At 37.3% G+C, this 21145-nt stretch overlaps 1 protein-coding gene across 1 annotated transcript in view; it reads right to left on the bottom strand.

The window, feature by feature from the left end:
- Positions 1-21145, bottom strand: part of LOC140441343 (ankyrin repeat and IBR domain-containing protein 1-like) — a 180288-nt gene that overhangs the window by 34828 nt on the left and 124315 nt on the right. Inside the window, exon 15 of the mRNA XM_072531999.1 lies at positions 15732-16103. Within this exon, the coding sequence (XP_072388100.1) occupies positions 15732-16103 (372 nt within the window). The remainder of the gene's footprint in view (positions 1-15731; positions 16104-21145) is intronic.

Here is a 21145-nt window from a genome sequence, read left to right as displayed (position 1 = left end):
CCGTGAAATGTTCTTTTTCTACTCTCGGGGAATCGTCTGTTGGTGCATATACTCCGAGTATCACTGTCTCTTTACCGTATATGTCTATATGCATTTTAATTATTCTCTCGTTGAGTGGTATAAATTATAAAATTGATTGATATAAATTATAAAATTACTAAATATAGGCAAGAAAGTAGGGAAATTTACTATTTAGATAAAACTTAATATGACACCCACGATACAGTTAAGTATAGGTAGACAGATGTTTAAAACATGTGCATATCAAAAATGACTCTTAAAAGTAAGTTTTGGGAAGAATTGCGTTGAGAATTTAAAACTCGACTTTGTTTTCAAATTTTTCACAAAATTTATCATAATATTTTATCATTACAGCTGTTTCGACAAAGTGCCTTTCTCAAGTGATCTATTTTTGGATGTGTTTACAATTTATAGTCTTTACGAAATAGGTTGAGGAGGGGAGGACTGTTTGTCCCAAGTTGGTCATTCAGAATTATGTCTGTTTTTTAATTTGTTAATTTGCATAGATTCTAATAAAGATAGCTTAAGGCCTTTATTTTGCATGTGAAGAATTTGAAATTCGTCATTAAAAGAATGAATATGATCTAGAAGGTGAAGTGAGTATGTAGAATCTGTTTTCCTATTATTGAAAGCCCTTTTATGTTTTGCCATACGTTTCTACCAGTTTGTCCAATGTAAGTTTTTGGGCAGCCGCCACATTTAAGTTTGTATACACCAATGCGCAAGTGATTTTTATTTTGGCTCTTGTTGTTTTTAATACATTTGAATAAGTCGTTGTTCGTTCTAACAGCTGGTGTTATTTCTATCTTTCTTATGTGTTTGGCTATTTTTGTTGTTATTTTGCCTATATATGTAATCGAGAAGAAGGTACTGGATTTTTTCTCCGGTGGTTAAAACACTAATTTCAGAGCTTTCTTGTGTAGTTTTTAATTTAAAATTTTATTAATTGTATGTTCATTGTACCCATTGTTTACTGATATTTGCATAATGATATTTTAATTCTGTCTCAAAGTTGTATTTTAACATCGGGATTTCTATTACTCTATGTAACATGCTAACAGGCTGCCAGTTTACGTTGTGTAGGATGGGATGACGAATTGTGTATAGTCGTGTCAGTATGGGTAGGTTTATGAAATATGGAGAACTCATATTTATTTTCAAGTCTGATGATTTTTAAATCTAAAAAATTAATGGATCGATTTTGTTCTCTTTCTATTGTAAATTCAATATGACTATGGAGTGAATTATTATATGATAAAAATTGATTAAGTTGTCTGTTAGTTCCTGTAAAACATACCAGTACATTGTATACGTATCTCCACTAATATAAAAACTGTTTGAATACGGGATGTTTTAAAATCTTTGTCTCTAGATCTTCTTCTTCTTTTTCCTCTTTATAAGCAATTCTGCTTGATCATTAGCGGATTAATACCTATGTGAAAGGTTCTCACTCCATCTTTTGCGCGGTCGTCCAATACTTCTTCTGTCGATTGGTGACTTTCTCTTGCTATTTTTACGACACGGGTCTCTTTCATTCTGCTTTTGTGGTTATTCCATTCTTTTTTTCTATTTTATGTTCATTTATTTTTATACTGTACGTTACATTTTCTTTCAATGTCTTCACTTCTCTTTCGATCTCTCACCGTATTTCCAGTAATTCTTCTCATTACTCTCATCTCGACCGCTTCCAGTAGCCTTTGCGTTGTGGCTGTGTAGGGTCTTGTTTCTGAGGCATATGTCATTACTGGTTTTACACTGGCCTTATTATAGTGTTATTAAGGCATCCTGCCAGTATATTTGCATTTTGTACTTGATCTCTCACTTCTTTGTCCAGGTCTCCATAGCTAGACAGCGTTATTCCCAGATATTTTATTTCCATTACCTGTTCAATACTGATGCCATGAATTTCTATTTTAAATCTGATTGATTCTTGGCTGACTACTCTTGTTTTAGTTTTTTAAGATGAGATTGTCATATTAAATTCTTTTGCTCTTATGTTAAATCTGTGGACCAGTCTTTGCAAACTATCTTCATCTTGGCTATAAATTTTGCATCGTCCGTAACAGAGTATTTTGATTTCTTTGTTTTCCATTCTGTATCCTCTTTCTTTGTTAACCCTAATGATGATTTCATCCATGGTCAAATTGAAGAGCATGGGGCCCAATGAATCCCCTTGTCTTATCCCGCTGCCTACATCTATAGGTTCTGTAAGTTGTCCATGTATTCTGACTTCCATTTTGTTGTTTTGGTAAATGTTTTCGATATTTTTTATAATATTTAGGGAAGCTTCTCTATTATAAAGAATATGGATTACATCTTTAAAGTAAGTAAGCTTAAAGTAAAGTTTAAAGTAGTAAGTTGTAGTGAAGTTGTAAGTAGTAAACTTGTAATGTTTAAGTTGTGGACAAATCCAATCATTACATCTGAAATTTTACATCTTTTCGAAATTTGCATAAATCAAAACTTTGAATTAGGGCCCTAAAGACCTTTGCATAAACTTTTTTAAATCTAATAATAAAATATACACAAATAACAGTGCAGGATTTGTAATGTATGGTAATCCTCCAAACCCATTTCTATCGAACATTTTTTTGAATCATCTAGAGACAAAGATTTTAAAACATCCCGTATTCAAACAGTTTTTATATTGGTGGAGATACGTAGACGATGCACTGGTATGTTTTACAGGAACTAACAGATAACTTAATCAATTGTTATCGTATATTAATTCATTCTAGTCATATTGAATTTACAATAGAAACAGAACATAATCAATTCATTAATTGTTTAGATTTTAAAATCATCAGACTTAAAAATAAACATGAGTTCTTCGTATTTCATAAACCTACCCATACTGACAGGATTATACACAATATATCATCTCATCCTACACAACATAAACTTTTAGCCTATCATAGCAGGTTACATAGATAAATAGAAATTCGGATGTCAAAATACAACTTTAGACAGAATTAAATATCATTAAGTAAATAGCAGTAAACAATGGGTACAACAAACAAACAATTAATAAAATTTTAAATCAAAAACTACACATATCTACACACTATCACTACACACAAAAAATAGATCCATCACTTATTTAAACCTCGAAATTTAGGCACCCATTTTGAAGCCATATGGTTCCGTTCCAGACTATCGACACTGTTACTCCACACTAAGGAGCATGGAGCATGGATTAGCATGTTTAGTTGTAAGTTTGGCTACTTGCCAAAAAGTGGAGTGATCTCAATTTAAGCATCTTATGTAAACTGTTTTTCATTTAAATAACCAATACTTTTGTTTCTGCTATTAAAAAGTAAACATAGTTTCTTGAAACTGTAAAACTAGCTATTTGACTTTTAACACTACATTATATATATATATATATATATATATATATATATATATATATATATATATATATATATATATATATATATATATATGGGCTGGACATGTTGCTAGAATGGAAGACGGAAGATGGACGAAGAGATTATTGGAGTGGAGACCAAGAGCCGACAAGCGAAGTCGAGGCAGACCACCCACCCGATGGACCGACGACCTAAGGAGAATAGAAACAAACTGGATTGCAGCAGCTAGAGATAGAGAGAACTGGAGACGTTTGGAGGAGGCCTATATCCAACAATGGATGTGAAAACGGGGCTGGATGATGATGATATATATATATATATATATATATATATATATATATATATATATATATATATATATATATATATATATATATATATATATCAAAAGCTAAACTAAAGACATACAAACAGTCACTAAGAAACTTTGTTGCAGAATAAGAAAACAAAAAGAAGCTAAACTAAAACCCGAGACTCTAGAACAGATAGAGAAAAGAAGAAGAACCAACAGAGATAACCCGGACTATAAAGCGCTCAACAGAAGCGTTAAGAAAAATATTCGAAAAGACCTCAGAGCTTATAGAACAAACCAGATTCTTGAAACCATAGAGAACAATAAGAACATGAAAGTACTAAAAACATGTAAATCCGCTGGCAGGAATAAAATCATAAAGATAAAAGACGACCGTGGAACATTGTGCTCGCATAAGGAAGAAATCGTTAGAGAAATCCGAAAATTTTACGAGAAGCTGTATACTTCTACTATTCCGAACCCCGGTATACCAACAAAACATATCTTAAATGTGGGCTCAGAGGATCTCCCTGAAATAATAAGATCAGAAATTAGAGCCGCCCTAAAACAAATGAAAAATGGGAAAACACCAGGAGAAGATAAAATTACTTCAGAGATGCTAAAAATGGGAGGCACTGCATTAGAAGAGGTAATGAGAGCATTACTGAATAAATGCCTATTGGAAGGACAAATACCAAAAGCATGGAAAAATGCGGAAGTCATTCTACTCCATAAAAAAGGAGACGCCGCAAATATAGAAAACTACCGACCAATAAGCTTGTTGTCACACCTTTACAAACTACTAACCCGAATAATAACAAATAGATTGACAGCTAAGCTAGATGCATACCAACCGGTGGAGCAAGCAGGCATTCGTAAGGGTTTTAGCACTATCGATCACTTGCAAACAATCCGGACAGTTATTGAAAAAACAATAGAGTACAACATACCACTACATCTGGCATTTGTCGATTATCACAAAGCATTCGACAGTATCGAGAAATGGGCTTTCTTAACAGCATTGGACGACGCCAAAGTAGATTCAAGATATGCTGCCCTCCTTAAGAATATATACGATCATGCTACTTTTCACGTAAAAATAGATGATGATCTGGAAACTATGAAAATAGACCTTGGCAAAGGCGTGAGACAGGGTGACACCATCTCACCCAAGTTATTTACTTTGGCATTAGAAAATGTCTTCAAAAAACTAAATTGGGTCGAAAAGGGATTAAAAATAGATGGAGTATATCTTAACCATTTGCGTTTCGCAGACGACATAGTACTAATAAGCACAGATATCCATGAACTAAAATCAATGCTACAAGATTTAAATTACAAATCGAATCAAATAGGATTAAAAATGAATCTCGACAAAACAAAGATATTAAGCAATAGCCTAGAAAACATCACGATAGATAACATCAATGTAGAAAAGGTAGAACAATATATATATCTAGGACATGCAATTAAAAACGAAAAGGAAAATCAAACCCTAGAAATTAAAAGAAGGACACAATTATCATGGGCTGCTTTTGGGAAGTTGAGCTTCATTTTAAAAGACAGAAAAATCCCAATACACTTAAAACGAAAAACCTATGACACTTGTATACTACCAGTTGCAACTTATGGATTGGAAACTATGGCAATAACAAGAAAAATGGCAGAACAATTAAGAGTAACTCAACGGGCCATGGAGAGGGCCATGTTAAATATAAGCCTCAGAGACAAAATTCCTAACACCGAAATACGTCGAAGAACTAAAGTAACCGACATCATGGAAAAAATAGCGACATTGAGATGGCAATGGGTAGCACATGTAGCAAGACAAGACACCAACAGATGGTCTCATAAAGTGACATTCTGGAGACCTCGAGAAACAAAAAGAAGCGTGGGAAGACCCAAAAAGAGATGGATAGACGATATAACAGCTGTAGCTGGAAAGCAGTGGATGAGAATTGCAAAAGATAGGGAAGCGTGGAAACAATTGGAGGAGGCCTATGTCCAACAATGGATGAATGAAGGCTGATGAAGAAGAAGAAGATATCAAAAGCAACAACTTTTAAGCAACAATGCTAGATATTGTGGTTCATAAAATTTCATTTTATATTAAATTTTAACAGAAACGTTAAATGTGCTACCAAAAATCAAATAATACCTAACCACTTACTACGTTCAGCTAATACCCTTATACTTGAAAGATAGAACATTTAAAGTGAACCACGAAATACAGTATTTATTATATAGTTGTGATATATTTTTTACAGAAAATATTAAAAGCATCAAATCGTCAAAGAGATGACCAAACATAGATAAAACGTAGTAAACAAAATAAATACTTCTTATTCTTCTTTTTATGTAGGCCTGTCTGTTTTTCAATGTAAAGCGATTTGTCGATCCATCGTTTTCGTGGTCTTCCTACTGATCATCTTACTATTGGGGAAGCGTCTCTTGCCGTCTTTACTTCTCTCTATTCTCTATTTGTTATCGTTCGGCTTGTATGATCGTTCCATTCCACTGTTATATATTTTTTTTAGTGCTTAGACCTGGCATCTACGTCGTATATCTGTACTTCTAGCGCTGTCCCTGTCTGTCCCTGTAGTGTTTTACCATCAATATTTCATCTCTGCTGTTTCTTACGTCCTTTTTGTCCTCTGTGTGTCAGGTCGTATTTATGCCGCGTAGGTCATTATTGATCTGATGACTTGTAAATTCTGCCTTTCGTTTCCTTTCCGATATTTTCACTTCTTTATATTGTTTTATTTAGATAACCTGCAGCTCTTTTTGCTCTATTTACTTGATCTTCCACTTCGGTTTCGAGATTTCCGTAGCGCGAGACATGTGATGCCTAGATATTTAAGTCCATCACTTGTTCTATTATCTGACCTTCCAGCTCTAATTTACATCATAGTAAATTTGTTTTTTTAACAATGCATTTATTTTGGGGGGAAATTAATATGTTAAATTTTCTGGCGGTTATATTAAATTGGTGCAGCGTATAGTACTATCATATTTCTAAAAGACTCATTATTATTTAGCTCAGCCGGGTGCTTTTGTCTCAGATATGAAATTACATAACAAGAGATCATTCCATAAAACAGGTAGATTTCTTGTTTATGGAATTTTACACCTCGGAACAATAGCATCCCGCTAAGCTGAATATTAATGAGTTATAAAGAAATATGGTAGCACTATACGTTGTAAATCATCTTCACTTTGAGAGAGCAGTATTGCGTCGTCTGAATAGCAGATTATTTCATGTGAATTTTTCTCCCATTTGGTATCCTTTATGAGTTCTTACTTTTTTTTATTTTATACATAATAAGGATGAACAAAAGAGGACTCAGAGAATCTTCCTGTCTTATCTCATTGCCAGTTTTAATAGGGTGAGGTAATTCTTCTACTTTTACTTTTATTGTGTTGTTTTGGTAGATATTTTCGATAGTTTTCAATATTGGTAGAGGTATCACTCTTGCGTACAATAAGTGGATATCATACTTTAATTTGATTCGATCAAATGCCTTCTTAGTCCACGAAACATTGATGTGCCAGTTTGATGTATTCTAATGATTACTCTTGCACTTGTCTCATTATAAATATAGCGCGATGCATGATATTTCCGACATAAAACCTTTTATTAGTTATCATTTTGGTTGATTGTTAATTTTAGTGTTGTGTTTAATAATCTTATTCTTTTTGATCTTCATTCTTGAGGAATTCTGTTTTGTCCTATTTTTTTTGAGCTATTTGGTCAGATTTGGCTCTCCGTATGTCCAATATCAAATCTTTAGAATTCATATCCGAAATTGGACAGTATAATTTTATCACCCAGTAGACCGAATGAATCTATTTGTTATTAAATACACACACGTAGTTAATTAGGTTACATACACATTTGGTCAATTATCAATAATATAATTTGGACATCAGTCAAAAGTGCTGACAAAGTTAAACAATTTACATAAATTAAATACACATGTCACGGGAGGTCCGCGAAAATATTGACCCAATTAAAGTTTATATAAAACTAATATCTCTTGCCTAGAAGAGCATTCAATCAATATTCACTCAACGAACTTGATAGTCTTCAACGATCAACTTCATGAGTCTCTACTCAAAGTAATCCCGGGTCAACACCCATAGTGTACGTCTCTACAATAAACTCTGCTACTATTATTTGGTGTTTCCATTACAACTGAACGAACATCTTCACTGAGCCAACGAAGGGGATTTGTTCATGGTCCTATCGAGAAACAGAATACTTCAAGGAAGTTTGAGAGAGCCTATATAGTCCACGCCAGCAACACCCTCAGTAGCAGAGAGAGACCACTGGACCCGGGAGAACGAGAGCAGTACTAGAGCCGAGAGCAGTACCAAAGCCGAGAGCCACACTAGAGCCGAGAGCAGTACCAAAGCCGAGAGCCATACTAGAGCCGAGAGCAGTACCAAAGCCGAGAGCCACACTAGAGCCGAGAGCAGTACCAAAGCCGAGAGCCATACTAGAGCCGAGAGCAGTACCAAAGCCGAGAGCCATACTAGAGCCGAGAGCAGTACCAAAGCCGAGAGCCATACTAGAGCCGAGAGCAGTACCAAAGCCGAGAGTCATACTAGAGCCGAGAGCAGTACCAAAGCCGAGAGCCACACTAGTGCCGAGAGCAGTACCAAAGCCGAGAGCCATACTAGAGCCGCAGAGCAGCCAAAGGACAGGACCGATTGCAGAACCCACCAGAAGCGAGGGATCCTCAACGTCTAAGAACACAAAAAACCGTAAGTTTTTGAATAATTACAAAATCTTCCAACTTTTACAATCTTACAATTTAACAAGTTTTTTTTTTATTACAATTTAACAGTTTAGAACAACAATCTCCACTCTATCAATCGTATAATAATGTATTTTAGTATGTATACCATTTAAATAATACAGAGAATTGATAAAACAAAAAATAAACGTCATTTACAACTATAATTTACTAAACAGTAATTTTGTATGACAATTTGAAAATAGAAACGTTCATACATATAGCTTGCTTTTAATTTCAATTAAATACTTTATTTCGAAAAATTAAAATAATTACGTAGCAAATAATTTCATTTATTTTAATATATATCATTGTTAGAGTGTGTCGTTTACATCTTGACCTACCTCAGTACAAAGAATAGCACAGCAGGCAAGGTCAAACTCATATTTCGCTAAATTGCACATTCCGATAGAAAAGAAGGTGTTATAGTACAGGTATACTTATTTAATATATAACGTACATTTCGTATTGTCTAATATATTTACCGCTGAATGTAAAAATTTATAAAAATAATCATGGAAAGTATATACGTTAAGCAAGCGGAAATAGGAACAGAAAATAACGAAAAGACACGTACTGTCAGAAGTGGCAAAATTATACGACCCACTGGGATGGATAGCACCTGTAGTAATTCAGGCGAAAATGTTCATACAGGAATTATGGGAGCAAAAGACCAGTTGGGATAAAGAATTAACTAGCAACCAACAAAGCAGGTGGAATACATACCAGGCGCAATTAGTAAATCTGGAGAAAATAACATTGCCCAGGTGGAACAACTTAAGCAAGATAAACAGAGTAGAACTACATGGATTTGCAGATGCGTCTATGAAAGGATATGGAGCGGTAATCTACTCAAGGGTATTAGGCCCAGAAATTAAAACGAATCTAATGATAGCAAAATCGAAAGTCGCACCATTGAAAGGGAAAACGACGTTACCGAGGCTCGAGCTGTGTGCCGCGGTACTACTAGCAAATTTAATGAAGAAAACCCTACAAGCATTGAACAGGGAAAACATTGAGGTATATGCATGGTCGGACTCAACGATAACCCTGGCTTGGATAAGGAGATCACCAAAAAGGTGGAAAATGTTCGTCGCCAACAGAGTAGAGGAAATAAGACGCGTTATAGGACCGAAAAATTGGCATAAGGTAGATACAAAGGAAAATCCAGCGGACATCCCCTCACGTGGAAGTACCGCATCAGAATTATTAGAAGCAGAGCTATGGTGGAAGGGACCAACTTGGCTGACTAGTAACAAAACTTTAACGCAGGAATCAGAAGAAATACCAGAGACAAATGAGGAGGAAGTCAAAACGAAAATAACTGTGCACACGACAACGATAAAGGAGAACATATGCGAGAGATTCTCAAATTTAGAAAGAATGAGAAGAGTACTTTCATATTCTAGGAGATTTGCAGACAAATCCAGAAAAAAGAAGGACAATGGACAAAGTCAGCTTACAGTCCAAGAATTAGAGGAAACGCTATTAAAGGTGATAAAGCACACACAGCATGCCTACTTCAAACAAGAAATAAATAAGCTGGAGAAGAAACAGCAATTAGACAAGAAAAATAAATTAGCGTCATTGGTACCATTCCTGAATAGACAAAGAATTCTAAGAGTCACCGGAAGATTGAGACACACGAATCTAAAGTACGGAGAAAAACATCCGATAATTTTGCCAAAGGATAGTGCATTAACAAAGTTACTTATAACAGATAGTCACGCAAGAAATCTACATAGCGGATTACAACAAACACTACAGTACATAAAAAGGAAATACTGGATAATCAACGGCAGAAGAACCGTGAAAGATCATCTAGCAAAATGTTTAAGGTGCAGGAGGTATAAAAGCCAAGCAGCACAACAATTAATGGGAGATCTACCGAAAGACAGAGTGAACCCGAGTCATCCCTTTACTAACACAGGGATAGATTATGCCGGGCCAATAAAAATAAGTACCACGAGAGGCAGAGGACAGAGGAGCTATAAGGGCTACATCTCAGTATTTGTGTGTCTGTCAACGAAGGCAGTACACCTTGAGGTAGTGAGCGATATGTCTACGGATGCATTTATCGCAGCGTTCAAGAGATTTACGGCACGCAGAGGACAGTGCAACAACGTATACAGCGATAACGGAACCACATTCGTAGGAACAGCAAATTTGTTGAAAAAAGAAAATCAAAAAATAGATGACGAGATAAAACAAGGATTACTGGCACTAGGTACCCAGTGGCATGTCATACCTGCATATGCACCACATTTCGGAGGATTATGGGAGAGCGCAGTGCGAATAATGAAATATCACTCGAAAAGAATCATCGGGGAAACAGTTCTAACATATGAAGAATTGAGTACGGTGCTGGCACAAATAGAAGCATGTATGAATTCGAGACCATTATGTGGGTCATCAGAAGACCCTGAAGGGAAAATAGCCCTGACACCAGCTCACTTCCTTATAGGGAGAGAAATTATATCACCAAATCGGGAAGAAGAGCTTACGACTTATTTGAAGATGCCGACGAGGTGAAGATTATTGGAGAAAATAAAAAGAGACTTCTGGAAAATTTGGAAACAGGAATACCTGCACCAATTACAACAGAGAAATAGATGGCATAAGGCGCACCCTAACATAAAAGAAGAAGAAATAGTTATAATTAAAGAAGAGGATACACCTCCAGGCAGATGGCCATTAGCGAGGGTAACAGAAACACACCCTGGAGCGGAGGGATTAACCAGAGTAGTAACAGTGAGGAAGGCAAACGGGAAACTGACTAAAAGACCCATACATAAGCTAATACGACTGGAAGAAGAGAAACAGGGAAAGCCGAAGAAGGCAGCAGCACTAAGATGGAAGAAAATACTAGTAGCTATAATGTTTTTAACGATGTTAAAACCCATAAAGGCAGAACCGTATAAAATATATAATCCGGTACCAGGATTTTTCACAGAAGACCTTGGAGAGGTCGTCATAGACCGGGGAACATTTCGAATAAAGGTGTTACTCGAAAAAGGAAGAATTCGAACAGAGCACCAACTAATAGGAAATATGATACAAAGCGTACGAGAACTGTGTCATGAGATAAAAATCGTGAATTCTAAGGATATAATAGAGAAGTTAGAGGAAGGACAAAGAAAGGCGGAGTCAGTAAGCGAGGGGTTGACAGTAGAAATAAAAGGAAGGGAAAGAAGAGGAATATTAGGAACAATATTAACCTCAGTATTTGGAGTCAATGACGAAGCCTACGGTAACATTGAAGCATTAGATAATAACCAAAAGGAGCTAATAAAGGGATCACAGCACCAGGCGAAGATAATGTTAGAAACAATAACATCAATCAATCACACAGAGAACAGGATAAACGAGCAAATAAACAAGTTTAACAAAGCACTAATCACAGGTCTACAAGAAATATCTAAAGGACTTAACGAAGTAGAAGACAAAGCACAAAAACTAGAAACCGAATATAGCACGTTACGAATACAAACGATAGCATTACAAGTTATTAACTTCATAAACGAATATACTCAATTTTACGAGGGAATATTAAACCTTCACTATAACCACGGACACTTCATTGATATAGTGAAACCGGGTGAAATAACCAAATTAATAGGGAAAGCAGGGCAGATACTGCCTCAAGGGGTCGAAATACGACGACAACCCATTATAGAAACAGAAGTCAGTCATGACGACAGATATATAACAGTCATCGGCTACTTTATAGTGACAGGGAAAAATAAGTACAGCATGCTCAAAGTCACGGCCATACCACTTAACGTTGAGGGGTCGGTGTTGCGCACATTTGTCGCCCCAAGGAATCTACTGGTCGTAGATTATAACACACTGGACTACTTCGAATTGACCGCGGAAGATAGAGAAAGGTGCTTACTGTTGACAAAGGCGCAGATAGCGTGCTCACCAACGGCTATAAGAAACATGGATACCCAACCAAACTGCATACTTGAAGAAATTTATGAGCGATCTAAGAATAGCACATGTCCAGTGGTAGCCAGGACAATACAGACAGCTCAATGGAGTAAGATGGGTACTCCCAACCTCTGGCTAGTTATCACGCCAGTCACGATACACATATCCATTATTTGCGATGGAAATCGGAGCGAAAGAGTACTGGAACGAGTCACATTCCTGAAGCTTTCACACAAATGTATCGCCCAAACGAAAAATATTATATTACTCCCCACTAGCAGTGGGGTGGACAGAGCAGTGACGAGTTACCTGAAGTCGCCAATCACTCCCGTGGCCCAACTGGTGGCGAGGACACCCCGCAAGTTTAACACGCCTCTAAACACCTACCTTGACATACCAGGAGGAGAGCTACGTCATGTGTTACTTGAGGAGGAGAGTCTGGAACAAGAAATGACGCATACGCAGTGGCGATCGATTCACGAATCTAATTGGCATTATTTTGTGGCCACCGGGATCATTACTATAATGGTAATAATTGGGATACTCACGTTATGGAAGTACCGTCCTGTTGCACGACTATGTCGTTCAGGGAATCCACAAACTCAGACTAACGAACAGGAAGTACCTGTATTAGTTAGTAATCGGCACAACAATGTACCGTCGACTTCCCAAGTTGACATCCCACTTTCCACATTTTCATCCAATTGCCCTAATTTTAATCTAGAGATAGAGTCGGACATTGATAGCTAGGGTACGGTTGGAAGATTATTGATTATTCTTAAACTATTTATAATTTATCATGTTTGAATTTTACTATGTTATATAATACTTATATGTAAACTTTGAGTATTGACACTTGGGCCAGATTGCCCGATTCCGCAGTATGTCCAATATTAAATCTTTAGAATTCATATCCGAAATTGGACAGTATAATTTTATCACCCAGTAGACCGAATGAATCTATTTGTTATTAAATACACACACGTAGTTAATTAGGTTACATACACATTTGGTCAATTATTATCAATAATATAATTTGGACATCAGTCAAAAGTGCTGACAAAGTTAAACAATTTACATAAATTAAATACACATGTCACGCGAGGTCCGCGAAAATATTGACCCAATTAAAGTTTATATAAAACTAATATCTCTTGCCTAGAAGAGCATTCAATCAATATTCACTCAACGATCTTGATAGTCTTCAACGATCAACTTCATCAGTCTCTACTCAAAGTAATCCCGGGTCAACACCCATAGTGTACGTCTCAACAATAAACTCTGCTACTATTATTTGGTGTTTCCATTACAACTGAACGAACATCTTCACTGAGCCAACGAAGGGGATTTGTTTACCGTACATTATGAGCTCATCCTGTATTCTGTTCTCTCCTGGTGATTTTCTATTTTTTAATTTCCTTAACGCTTCATTTACCTCTTTCTCTTTGATATTTATTTCTTCGTTTGTCTTCACCTCTGGTGTTTGTGGTTCATTATCGTCACCATTAACAAATAGAGATCGAAAGTAGTCTTCTCATGATTTCGTCTAAAAATGTTTCGTTTTTATTAGTTTGTTTATCTATTTTCTTTGTCCTCTGATTATTCTCTATATTTCTTTTTGTGTTTCGTAGAAGTCGTATTCCATCTGTTTTGAAAAGCTCTGCTAGTGTTTTTTTATTTTCTAACTAAAGTATTCGTTTCATTTTTGATTCGTTTATAGTGGTTGTATGCCTGTTCTGTTTTTTGATTCTCTATTGTACAAAGACTTCTTCTTCTTCTTTTCTTTATATTTTGTCTTCACTTCCTTTCTAAACCAAGAGGTTTTCTTTTTTGATATGTTAGTGTTCGTTAGTTACCTCTCTCCAAGTGATTCTGTTGCTGCGTTGGTTATGTTATTTTTGAGTTTTTCCCAGCTTTCCTGAATGTTATACTTTTTTAATATTTCATTCCCAGCGATCTTCTCTGATATTCTCTTTTCATGTCTAAGTATTCCGTGGATTCCGTATTTAGTCCTTCGACTTTGATTTTTGTTTGTGTTGGCGCCGCTCTCTTGGGTGTGAGGTATTTCAGGATGATTCTTATTTTACATAATACTAGGCTATGGTCGCTACCTACTTGTGCTGAGTTAAGGCATCTTAAGTCGATTATTTTTGATAAATGTATATCTTTGTTGATTATCATAATCTATAATATATCTTTGTCCACGGGTATTATTGAATGTATATTTGTGTTGGTCTTTGTGGTCAAACAATGTATTTTTTATTCAAGTTCGTTATTCGTGCAGAAGTTTATCATCAGTTCTCAATTTTCGTTTTTAACATTCTCGTTATGTTTTTGCTTAGTTCCAGGTATTACTTGATTACCTATTCAAGCGTTAAAATTCCCCAATATTATTATCTTCCCTCTGACTTGGTCTACTACTTGTTGTAATTCGTCATAAAATGTTTCCCCTTGTCGGTTAAGGATTGTTATTTTCTGGGTCGTCAACTTCGATGATGTTCAGGTCTTCCTTCTAAATAAATACTTGAAATAATAAATGCCGCATAAAAATTAAATGAAGGGAGGTCTGACCATATAGATTTTAATTTTAAATATATTATTAATGACCTAGTTCTAGTAAACAATAAAACTGTTCTTTAAAAGAAAACAGTTCCAAGAGAGGAAACCAAGAAAGAGAGGAAAATATTAAAACGATAAACAAAGAACTGAAACTCAAATATGAGAAAGATTAATGAAATATTAGGAAGAAGCTCACAACTTACAATAAAAAACAAATACATATAAGTAAATAAATACTCAAATCAGTATGTTATGGGTTACAAACGTGGGGCTCTACTAGTGAAAATAAGTAACTTTGCTTGCACCAGATAGTCCAAAACCGAATAAACAGAAATATAGCCAACTCTTTGAGGTATATTCGCAATCAGCATTTTTATTTAATACCTTTCGAGTATAAATCGAGGTATTAATTTGTTTAGAGAAAATAAAAAATGTGCGATGTTAGGCAGATGCTATAAGAAATAGTCTGGCAGATTAGGACGAACTTACTTACGAACTTTGGAAACATTAAAAATTACTCCAGAGTCAAAATAATCACAAGGAGTATAATAAATTAAATATAAACGGGATTTTCTGAGTTTCAACAAGAGTTAGAACTTAGAAAGAGTTAACCATATTTGGAGATAACAAAACATATATGACAATCCTACTATCCATATAAATATTCAAGTTCTTGATTTTTCAGTTGTACGTAAGTACGTCGCATAATAAAAATTGTGATATGTTTTATATCTTTATTATTTTCACAATACTTACTTGGGCTTTCTTTTTGTGTAATTTTCGTTGCACATAAACTCTCCGGATCAGCGTTTATGGAATCAGAGGTAGTAGTGTCTTCTACAGAGCTCTGTCCTTGGCTGTCTTCTTCAGGATAGGAAGTGTGCAGAAGAAGAAATTGTTTTGTACGTATAGATGCAGCTGGTAGTGCCATCAACCTTCGTACTAAATCTTCTGGCTTGTCTTCGTGCTGACTGCTGTGATCTGAATCTAAATGGTAACGCGGTTCGTCCATGTTCGTACGGATTCGAGCCCTACTACTTCTACGTACACACAGATCTCCAGTAGAATAAGATCGTTTTAAACTAACATCACAATCATATTCATCATCAACGTCTTCAAAAGCATAGCCTAAAATTATTTTAAAGAGATTTATATAAACATTTAAAAGCATTTATTCGAAAGACATAACGAAAGAAGTATCCTAAACAAGACGCTCACAAGTAAAATCACAGGTTTTTATAACTAGAGACCGAATTATCAACTAATTAATTATCTTCCGGGTTTGGATTGTATCATATTTATTACATACGCGTGAGTTTAGTGTGATAATTAATTAAAATTTAGCTTGTAATTGTAACTGCCATTAAGAAGACACCTAGAGGTAAAACTTACTCGTTTCACAACACGTTCAATTTCTAGGACCAGCTCAATTTGTTTTGGCTGGAACTATTGGTCATAAAGCTAGTCACATCAAATACTTCAATTATAGACCAAGGGACTAACGATTTTTCCATGAAACTCGTTCATACAGGTATCTAGCAACCGCTTTTGATAAATTTGGTAATAACAAGATGTAATAAACACAATGTGTATAAACAATATAAAAACAATGTAAGATCGATATTTGATACTAAAGGTGAAGACCCGTAAATTATATGGAAATTTGACACCATTCTACTGAAAAAGCATAGAAATTCCTTTTAAAATAAGAAGAATTCATAGAATTCCTTTAAATAATCATCTGTGTTACTATGCGCAAACTATTGGGTTTAAATGAATTTTATGACTGAAGGCACCGAATTGAAGAAAAAAGCTTATTTATTGATATTAAATTATTTACCTATTAAAAAGTTTATGCTAAATATTGTAAAATAGGTTTGCAAAAGTACTGTGGTTTTAAGCTCATAAACAACTAAAATAACTCAGACGCAATAAAATGTAGGAAGTTCGTTTTTTTATTCGTCATATAGATATTTTTACACGAATAAAAAACATGATTTTCTACGGCTCTTAAAACCCAAGTTAGCCTTGTTTTTAATTCACTGGGCATTGTCTATAAATAATAAGAAATTTAAAAAGAACCATTTAAAAGATACGACTCACACTCCCTCTAAGGGGAAATTTCACTCATCCCATCAAGGATTGAGCTCTGGTGGTACTCCTTCTGTGTTGTCGAAACTTAGGTGACTTAATTTCTCGAAGTATTTCTCAAACATTTTCGTATACATCTGAATGTCGCGATGAGCACAGCTTTCTGGATGACCTTATAGAGAAGTTCATTTTGACCTGTTTAGCTGTTTTATCTTTTCTAGGAGGTTTTTGGGAATAACACCAGTAGTAGATAGAATAATAGGTACTGTCTGAATGCTTTCCATTCTGCATTGTCTCCTGATTTGTATTTATAGATATCTGTACTAGGCAATCTTTTCGTTGTATTTAACACGCAAATTATTGGTGTTAAGTATCGCCACGTCAATAAGTGTTGTTTGTCTAGTAAGTTTATTAACTAGTATGAGATCGGGTCTATTATGCGTCACTGGTTGGCCTGTGAGCACAAGTCGATCCCAGTATAGCTTGTAGTTGTCATCTGAAAGCATTTTGTTAGGAACCTATTGATAATAAGGAAGATGGTCGGTTTAGAGAAGTCACAGTTTGTCAACTATTTCTAGGTGGACAATCTTTTCTACTGAGCCATGGCGTTCTTTATAATCAGTACCGATAAACGCCTGACAGCCCCCTGTAAGATATAAGATGATTTCTTGGGTTTGGCATCCATATTGTGAACCTTGACCTTGTAATAAAAGAGCAAAATGTTCTCGTTTATAAACACAGTCCATTTCATGCGCTTCTTTCGTCCTTCTGCTTAAGTGAGCGCCGGCTAATGTTGCAGAGCAGCACCTTCAGAGAGTGGAGCTCCTGTTGTATGGCTTACTTGTGGTTCTTCTTGTTGTTGAGCTGTAGCTGATTGTATGACAGGGGCCCGCCTCCTCAACACCCTGCCACCGACGTCCCGCATGCTATCACGTCCAGCGCTGGCTCCAGACGTGCCCCTTTTTGTTCCATGACAAGTATCTCTGCTATTACTAATCAGTAATATATAAAAATGTAGATAAAAATAATTGGACCGGTATATTAAATATTATACTTTATATAATTGACCAATAGACGAAACCAATTTGATAAACATCAAATAAGAGATGAAAAAATAATATAGAAGATACCTCCGATAGGGGCTGCAGGACCTTGACGTTGGTTCGGAGGCTTAAGCTGACTGTTCAGACAGGGCTGTAGTCTGGCGTAGGAAGTGGAACAAGTATGTGTGTGTGAATGAATGGGATCTCCCTAATAAGGAGCTCTCTGTTGAATGAAGGTACCCCCTATAAACGGGCTAGGCCTAGTGAATGGGAAGTATAGAAACGTGTGAAACGACCACGCTAGAACAGTTCCTGTCACCACATAGCCCTCTGGGGTATCTGGGAATCTTTCCCAGGTATTCGAGAGACTAGGAAGGGAAGAACTGTTTCAGCGACCAAGAAGCAGCCTACCCAAGCTAAGGTGTGAGGTAATCGTGCCGATGGCTGTATGGCCACAGGGTTTTATGTGGTCGTGAACGATCCCCCTGGGGAACCAGGCAAACCCCACTGTATAAAGCCTTCCCCTGGTAATGCGGGACTCTGCCAGGGGCGACCAAGCTTTCCCTAGCTACTCGTGGGAACAACATGTATACGAAAAATAAAAAACCAAAACCAAATTCTGAGGTTGGACCAAAACGTTCACCTCAGTCTGAAGCCGCAGATAAGGATGGACAGCAATGTTCACCTCTAATCTCGGCCAAACCGGAGGCTGGACCAAAACGTTCACCTCAGCCTGAAGCCGGAGCTAAGGATGAACAGCAATGTTCACCTCAAGCTTCGGCCCAAGCGGAGGATGGACAAGGACCACCTCGGGAAAACCGGCCAAAACGCCACAGAATTAGCGGCGCCGAGGCAAAAAGAAGGAAGAAGGCCAGAGAGGCGATGGGAAAAGCACCCACGGGAGCAGCTCATCCCTCTCCAGCCCCTCCCAAAACAAAGGTGAAGATGCCCACATCGGAGGCTGACAACGGTTCCACCTCCAAAAGAGGACAGGAACCAACAGCCCCCGGTGTGAAGCGCCTTCGCCCAAGTACCTCCACGGAGGGCACGCCGAGGAAGCATAAGAAGTCACGCGGTGGTGGAAACACCGCTGCGCCTTCCCAAAGCTTCGCCGAAGCTACCTTAAGACATCTTAAGGTTGCTATTATAGATAAGTTAAACCCGTATGGAAAGGTCACCGCCGACCGGGCAAACCTTATCAAACAAAGCCTAATCGAGGAATTGGACAGAACAATCTTGTCACCCTCGAGCAGCCAGGTAAAAGCACCCACGTTCAAGTCGTGGACTTACTCAGGTGAGATCATCAGAGTAGTCTGTGATGACGATGAGGCGCTTGCATGGCTGGAAAAGGCTACATCTGACCTCAAACCGTGGGAGGAAGCATCACTGGCTGTTGTCAGTCAGGATAAGCTCCCAAAACTTACCAAAGCCTCTCTATGGATCCCGGAGGATGCTATTAGCACCTCTGATGACCCAGAAAGAGTGCTGCGGAGGTTAGCGGCGCAAAATCCAGACATGGCAGTCGCGAGATGGTGCACTTTTCACCATGAGGTAAAAAAGGATCCTAAAGGACACCTGTTTGTCTTCGGAATCGGAGACGATGACATGGTTGTCCTTAGGAAAAGGGCAATGAGGCTGAGCTGCACGTTTACCTCATTGTATCTAAAAACAAGCACAAGCAAAGTGCAGGATACCTCCTCGGAACCAGGAACCTCAGACACGCGGCAACCGACTGCGGTTGCTGAGACTGAGACAACCCTGGTCCCACAGCAGGGAGAAGATCATCAAATGATGGTTGACGAACTCTGCGGAGGAAGTTCCGAAATAACTGAGGCTGCCCCCTCCTCAACTGAGGAGGAAATGGACACCTAAAAAGAGCCGAAACGATACCTAAGCCATGGGCAAGGATGTCGAAAAAAATAAGGTCACTAAAGCACTAATCCAAGAACCTTGGATAAATAAGACCAAAATAACTGGTCTTAGCAGCCTAAACGGTCAAATTTTCAGCTTACCAAGCAATCAACAACCGAGAACAGCAATATATGTTCCCAGAAAAATCAAAGCCTCCCCTATGGCGCAGTTTTGCACCTCAGACGTAACTGCGGTTAAAGTGAAGTGCCCATGGGGAAAGGGCAAAAATAGAGAGTTGATACTAGCATCAGTCTACCTACCCTCAGATGCAGCCACCCTACCACCAACAAGGGAAATGGAAGATCTGGTAGACCATTGTCTCAGTCAGAAGGTAGAACTTATTATCGGCTGCGATTCGAACTCTCACCATCTAGGCTGGGGCAGCAGAGATAACAACGCCCGAGGTAAGTCTCTTTATAACTATATTACTATAAAAGATTTGTATATCTTAAATAAGGGCACCGAACCTACCTTTATTAATGTTCGTAGCCAAACAGTCATCGATATCACGCTGGCAACAGCTGAAATATCGAATAAAATTCAGAACTGGCAGGTATCGGAGGATATTTCTATGTCCGACCACCGCTGGCTAACCTATAATATTAGTCTGGAAAAAAGCCTTATCAAATCGCGCGACCCTAAGAGGACGGATGTAGAACTCTACAACCGACTCTTAGAAGATGCTCTGCGGAATGAAAGGGCTTCAACTCCAGGAACTAATACAGAATTGGAAAGGTATGCGGTATCTATCCAAAACAAAATAAGCTATGCTTATAAAAAATCCTGTCCAATAAGGATGGTCCAGGAAAGTCGCAAAACCAACTCTTGGTGGTGCACTGAATTGGAACACCTTAGGAAGACAGCAAGAACAGCTTTTAATAGAGCAAAACGCACCAAACTCAAAGAGGATTGGGATTCTTACCAATCAAATCTCAGAGAGTTTAAAAAAGTCTGCAGACAAAGACAAAGAGCTGCTTGGAGAACCTTCTGTGAGGAAATCGAAGATTTCCCGCAGGCTTCCAGGTTACAAAAAGCGCTCTCAAAGGACCCACATCGGCATGTCGGCATACTAACGAAGGAAGATGGGAATAAAACTTCCAACCTTCGCGAAAGTGCTGAGGTCCT

The sequence above is a fragment of the Diabrotica undecimpunctata genome, chromosome 5, assembly GCF_040954645.1.
Source record: "Diabrotica undecimpunctata isolate CICGRU chromosome 5, icDiaUnde3, whole genome shotgun sequence".
NCBI classification, from domain to species: domain Eukaryota; kingdom Metazoa; phylum Arthropoda; class Insecta; order Coleoptera; family Chrysomelidae; genus Diabrotica; species Diabrotica undecimpunctata.
This window is presented reverse-complemented; position numbering and strand designations above follow the sequence as displayed.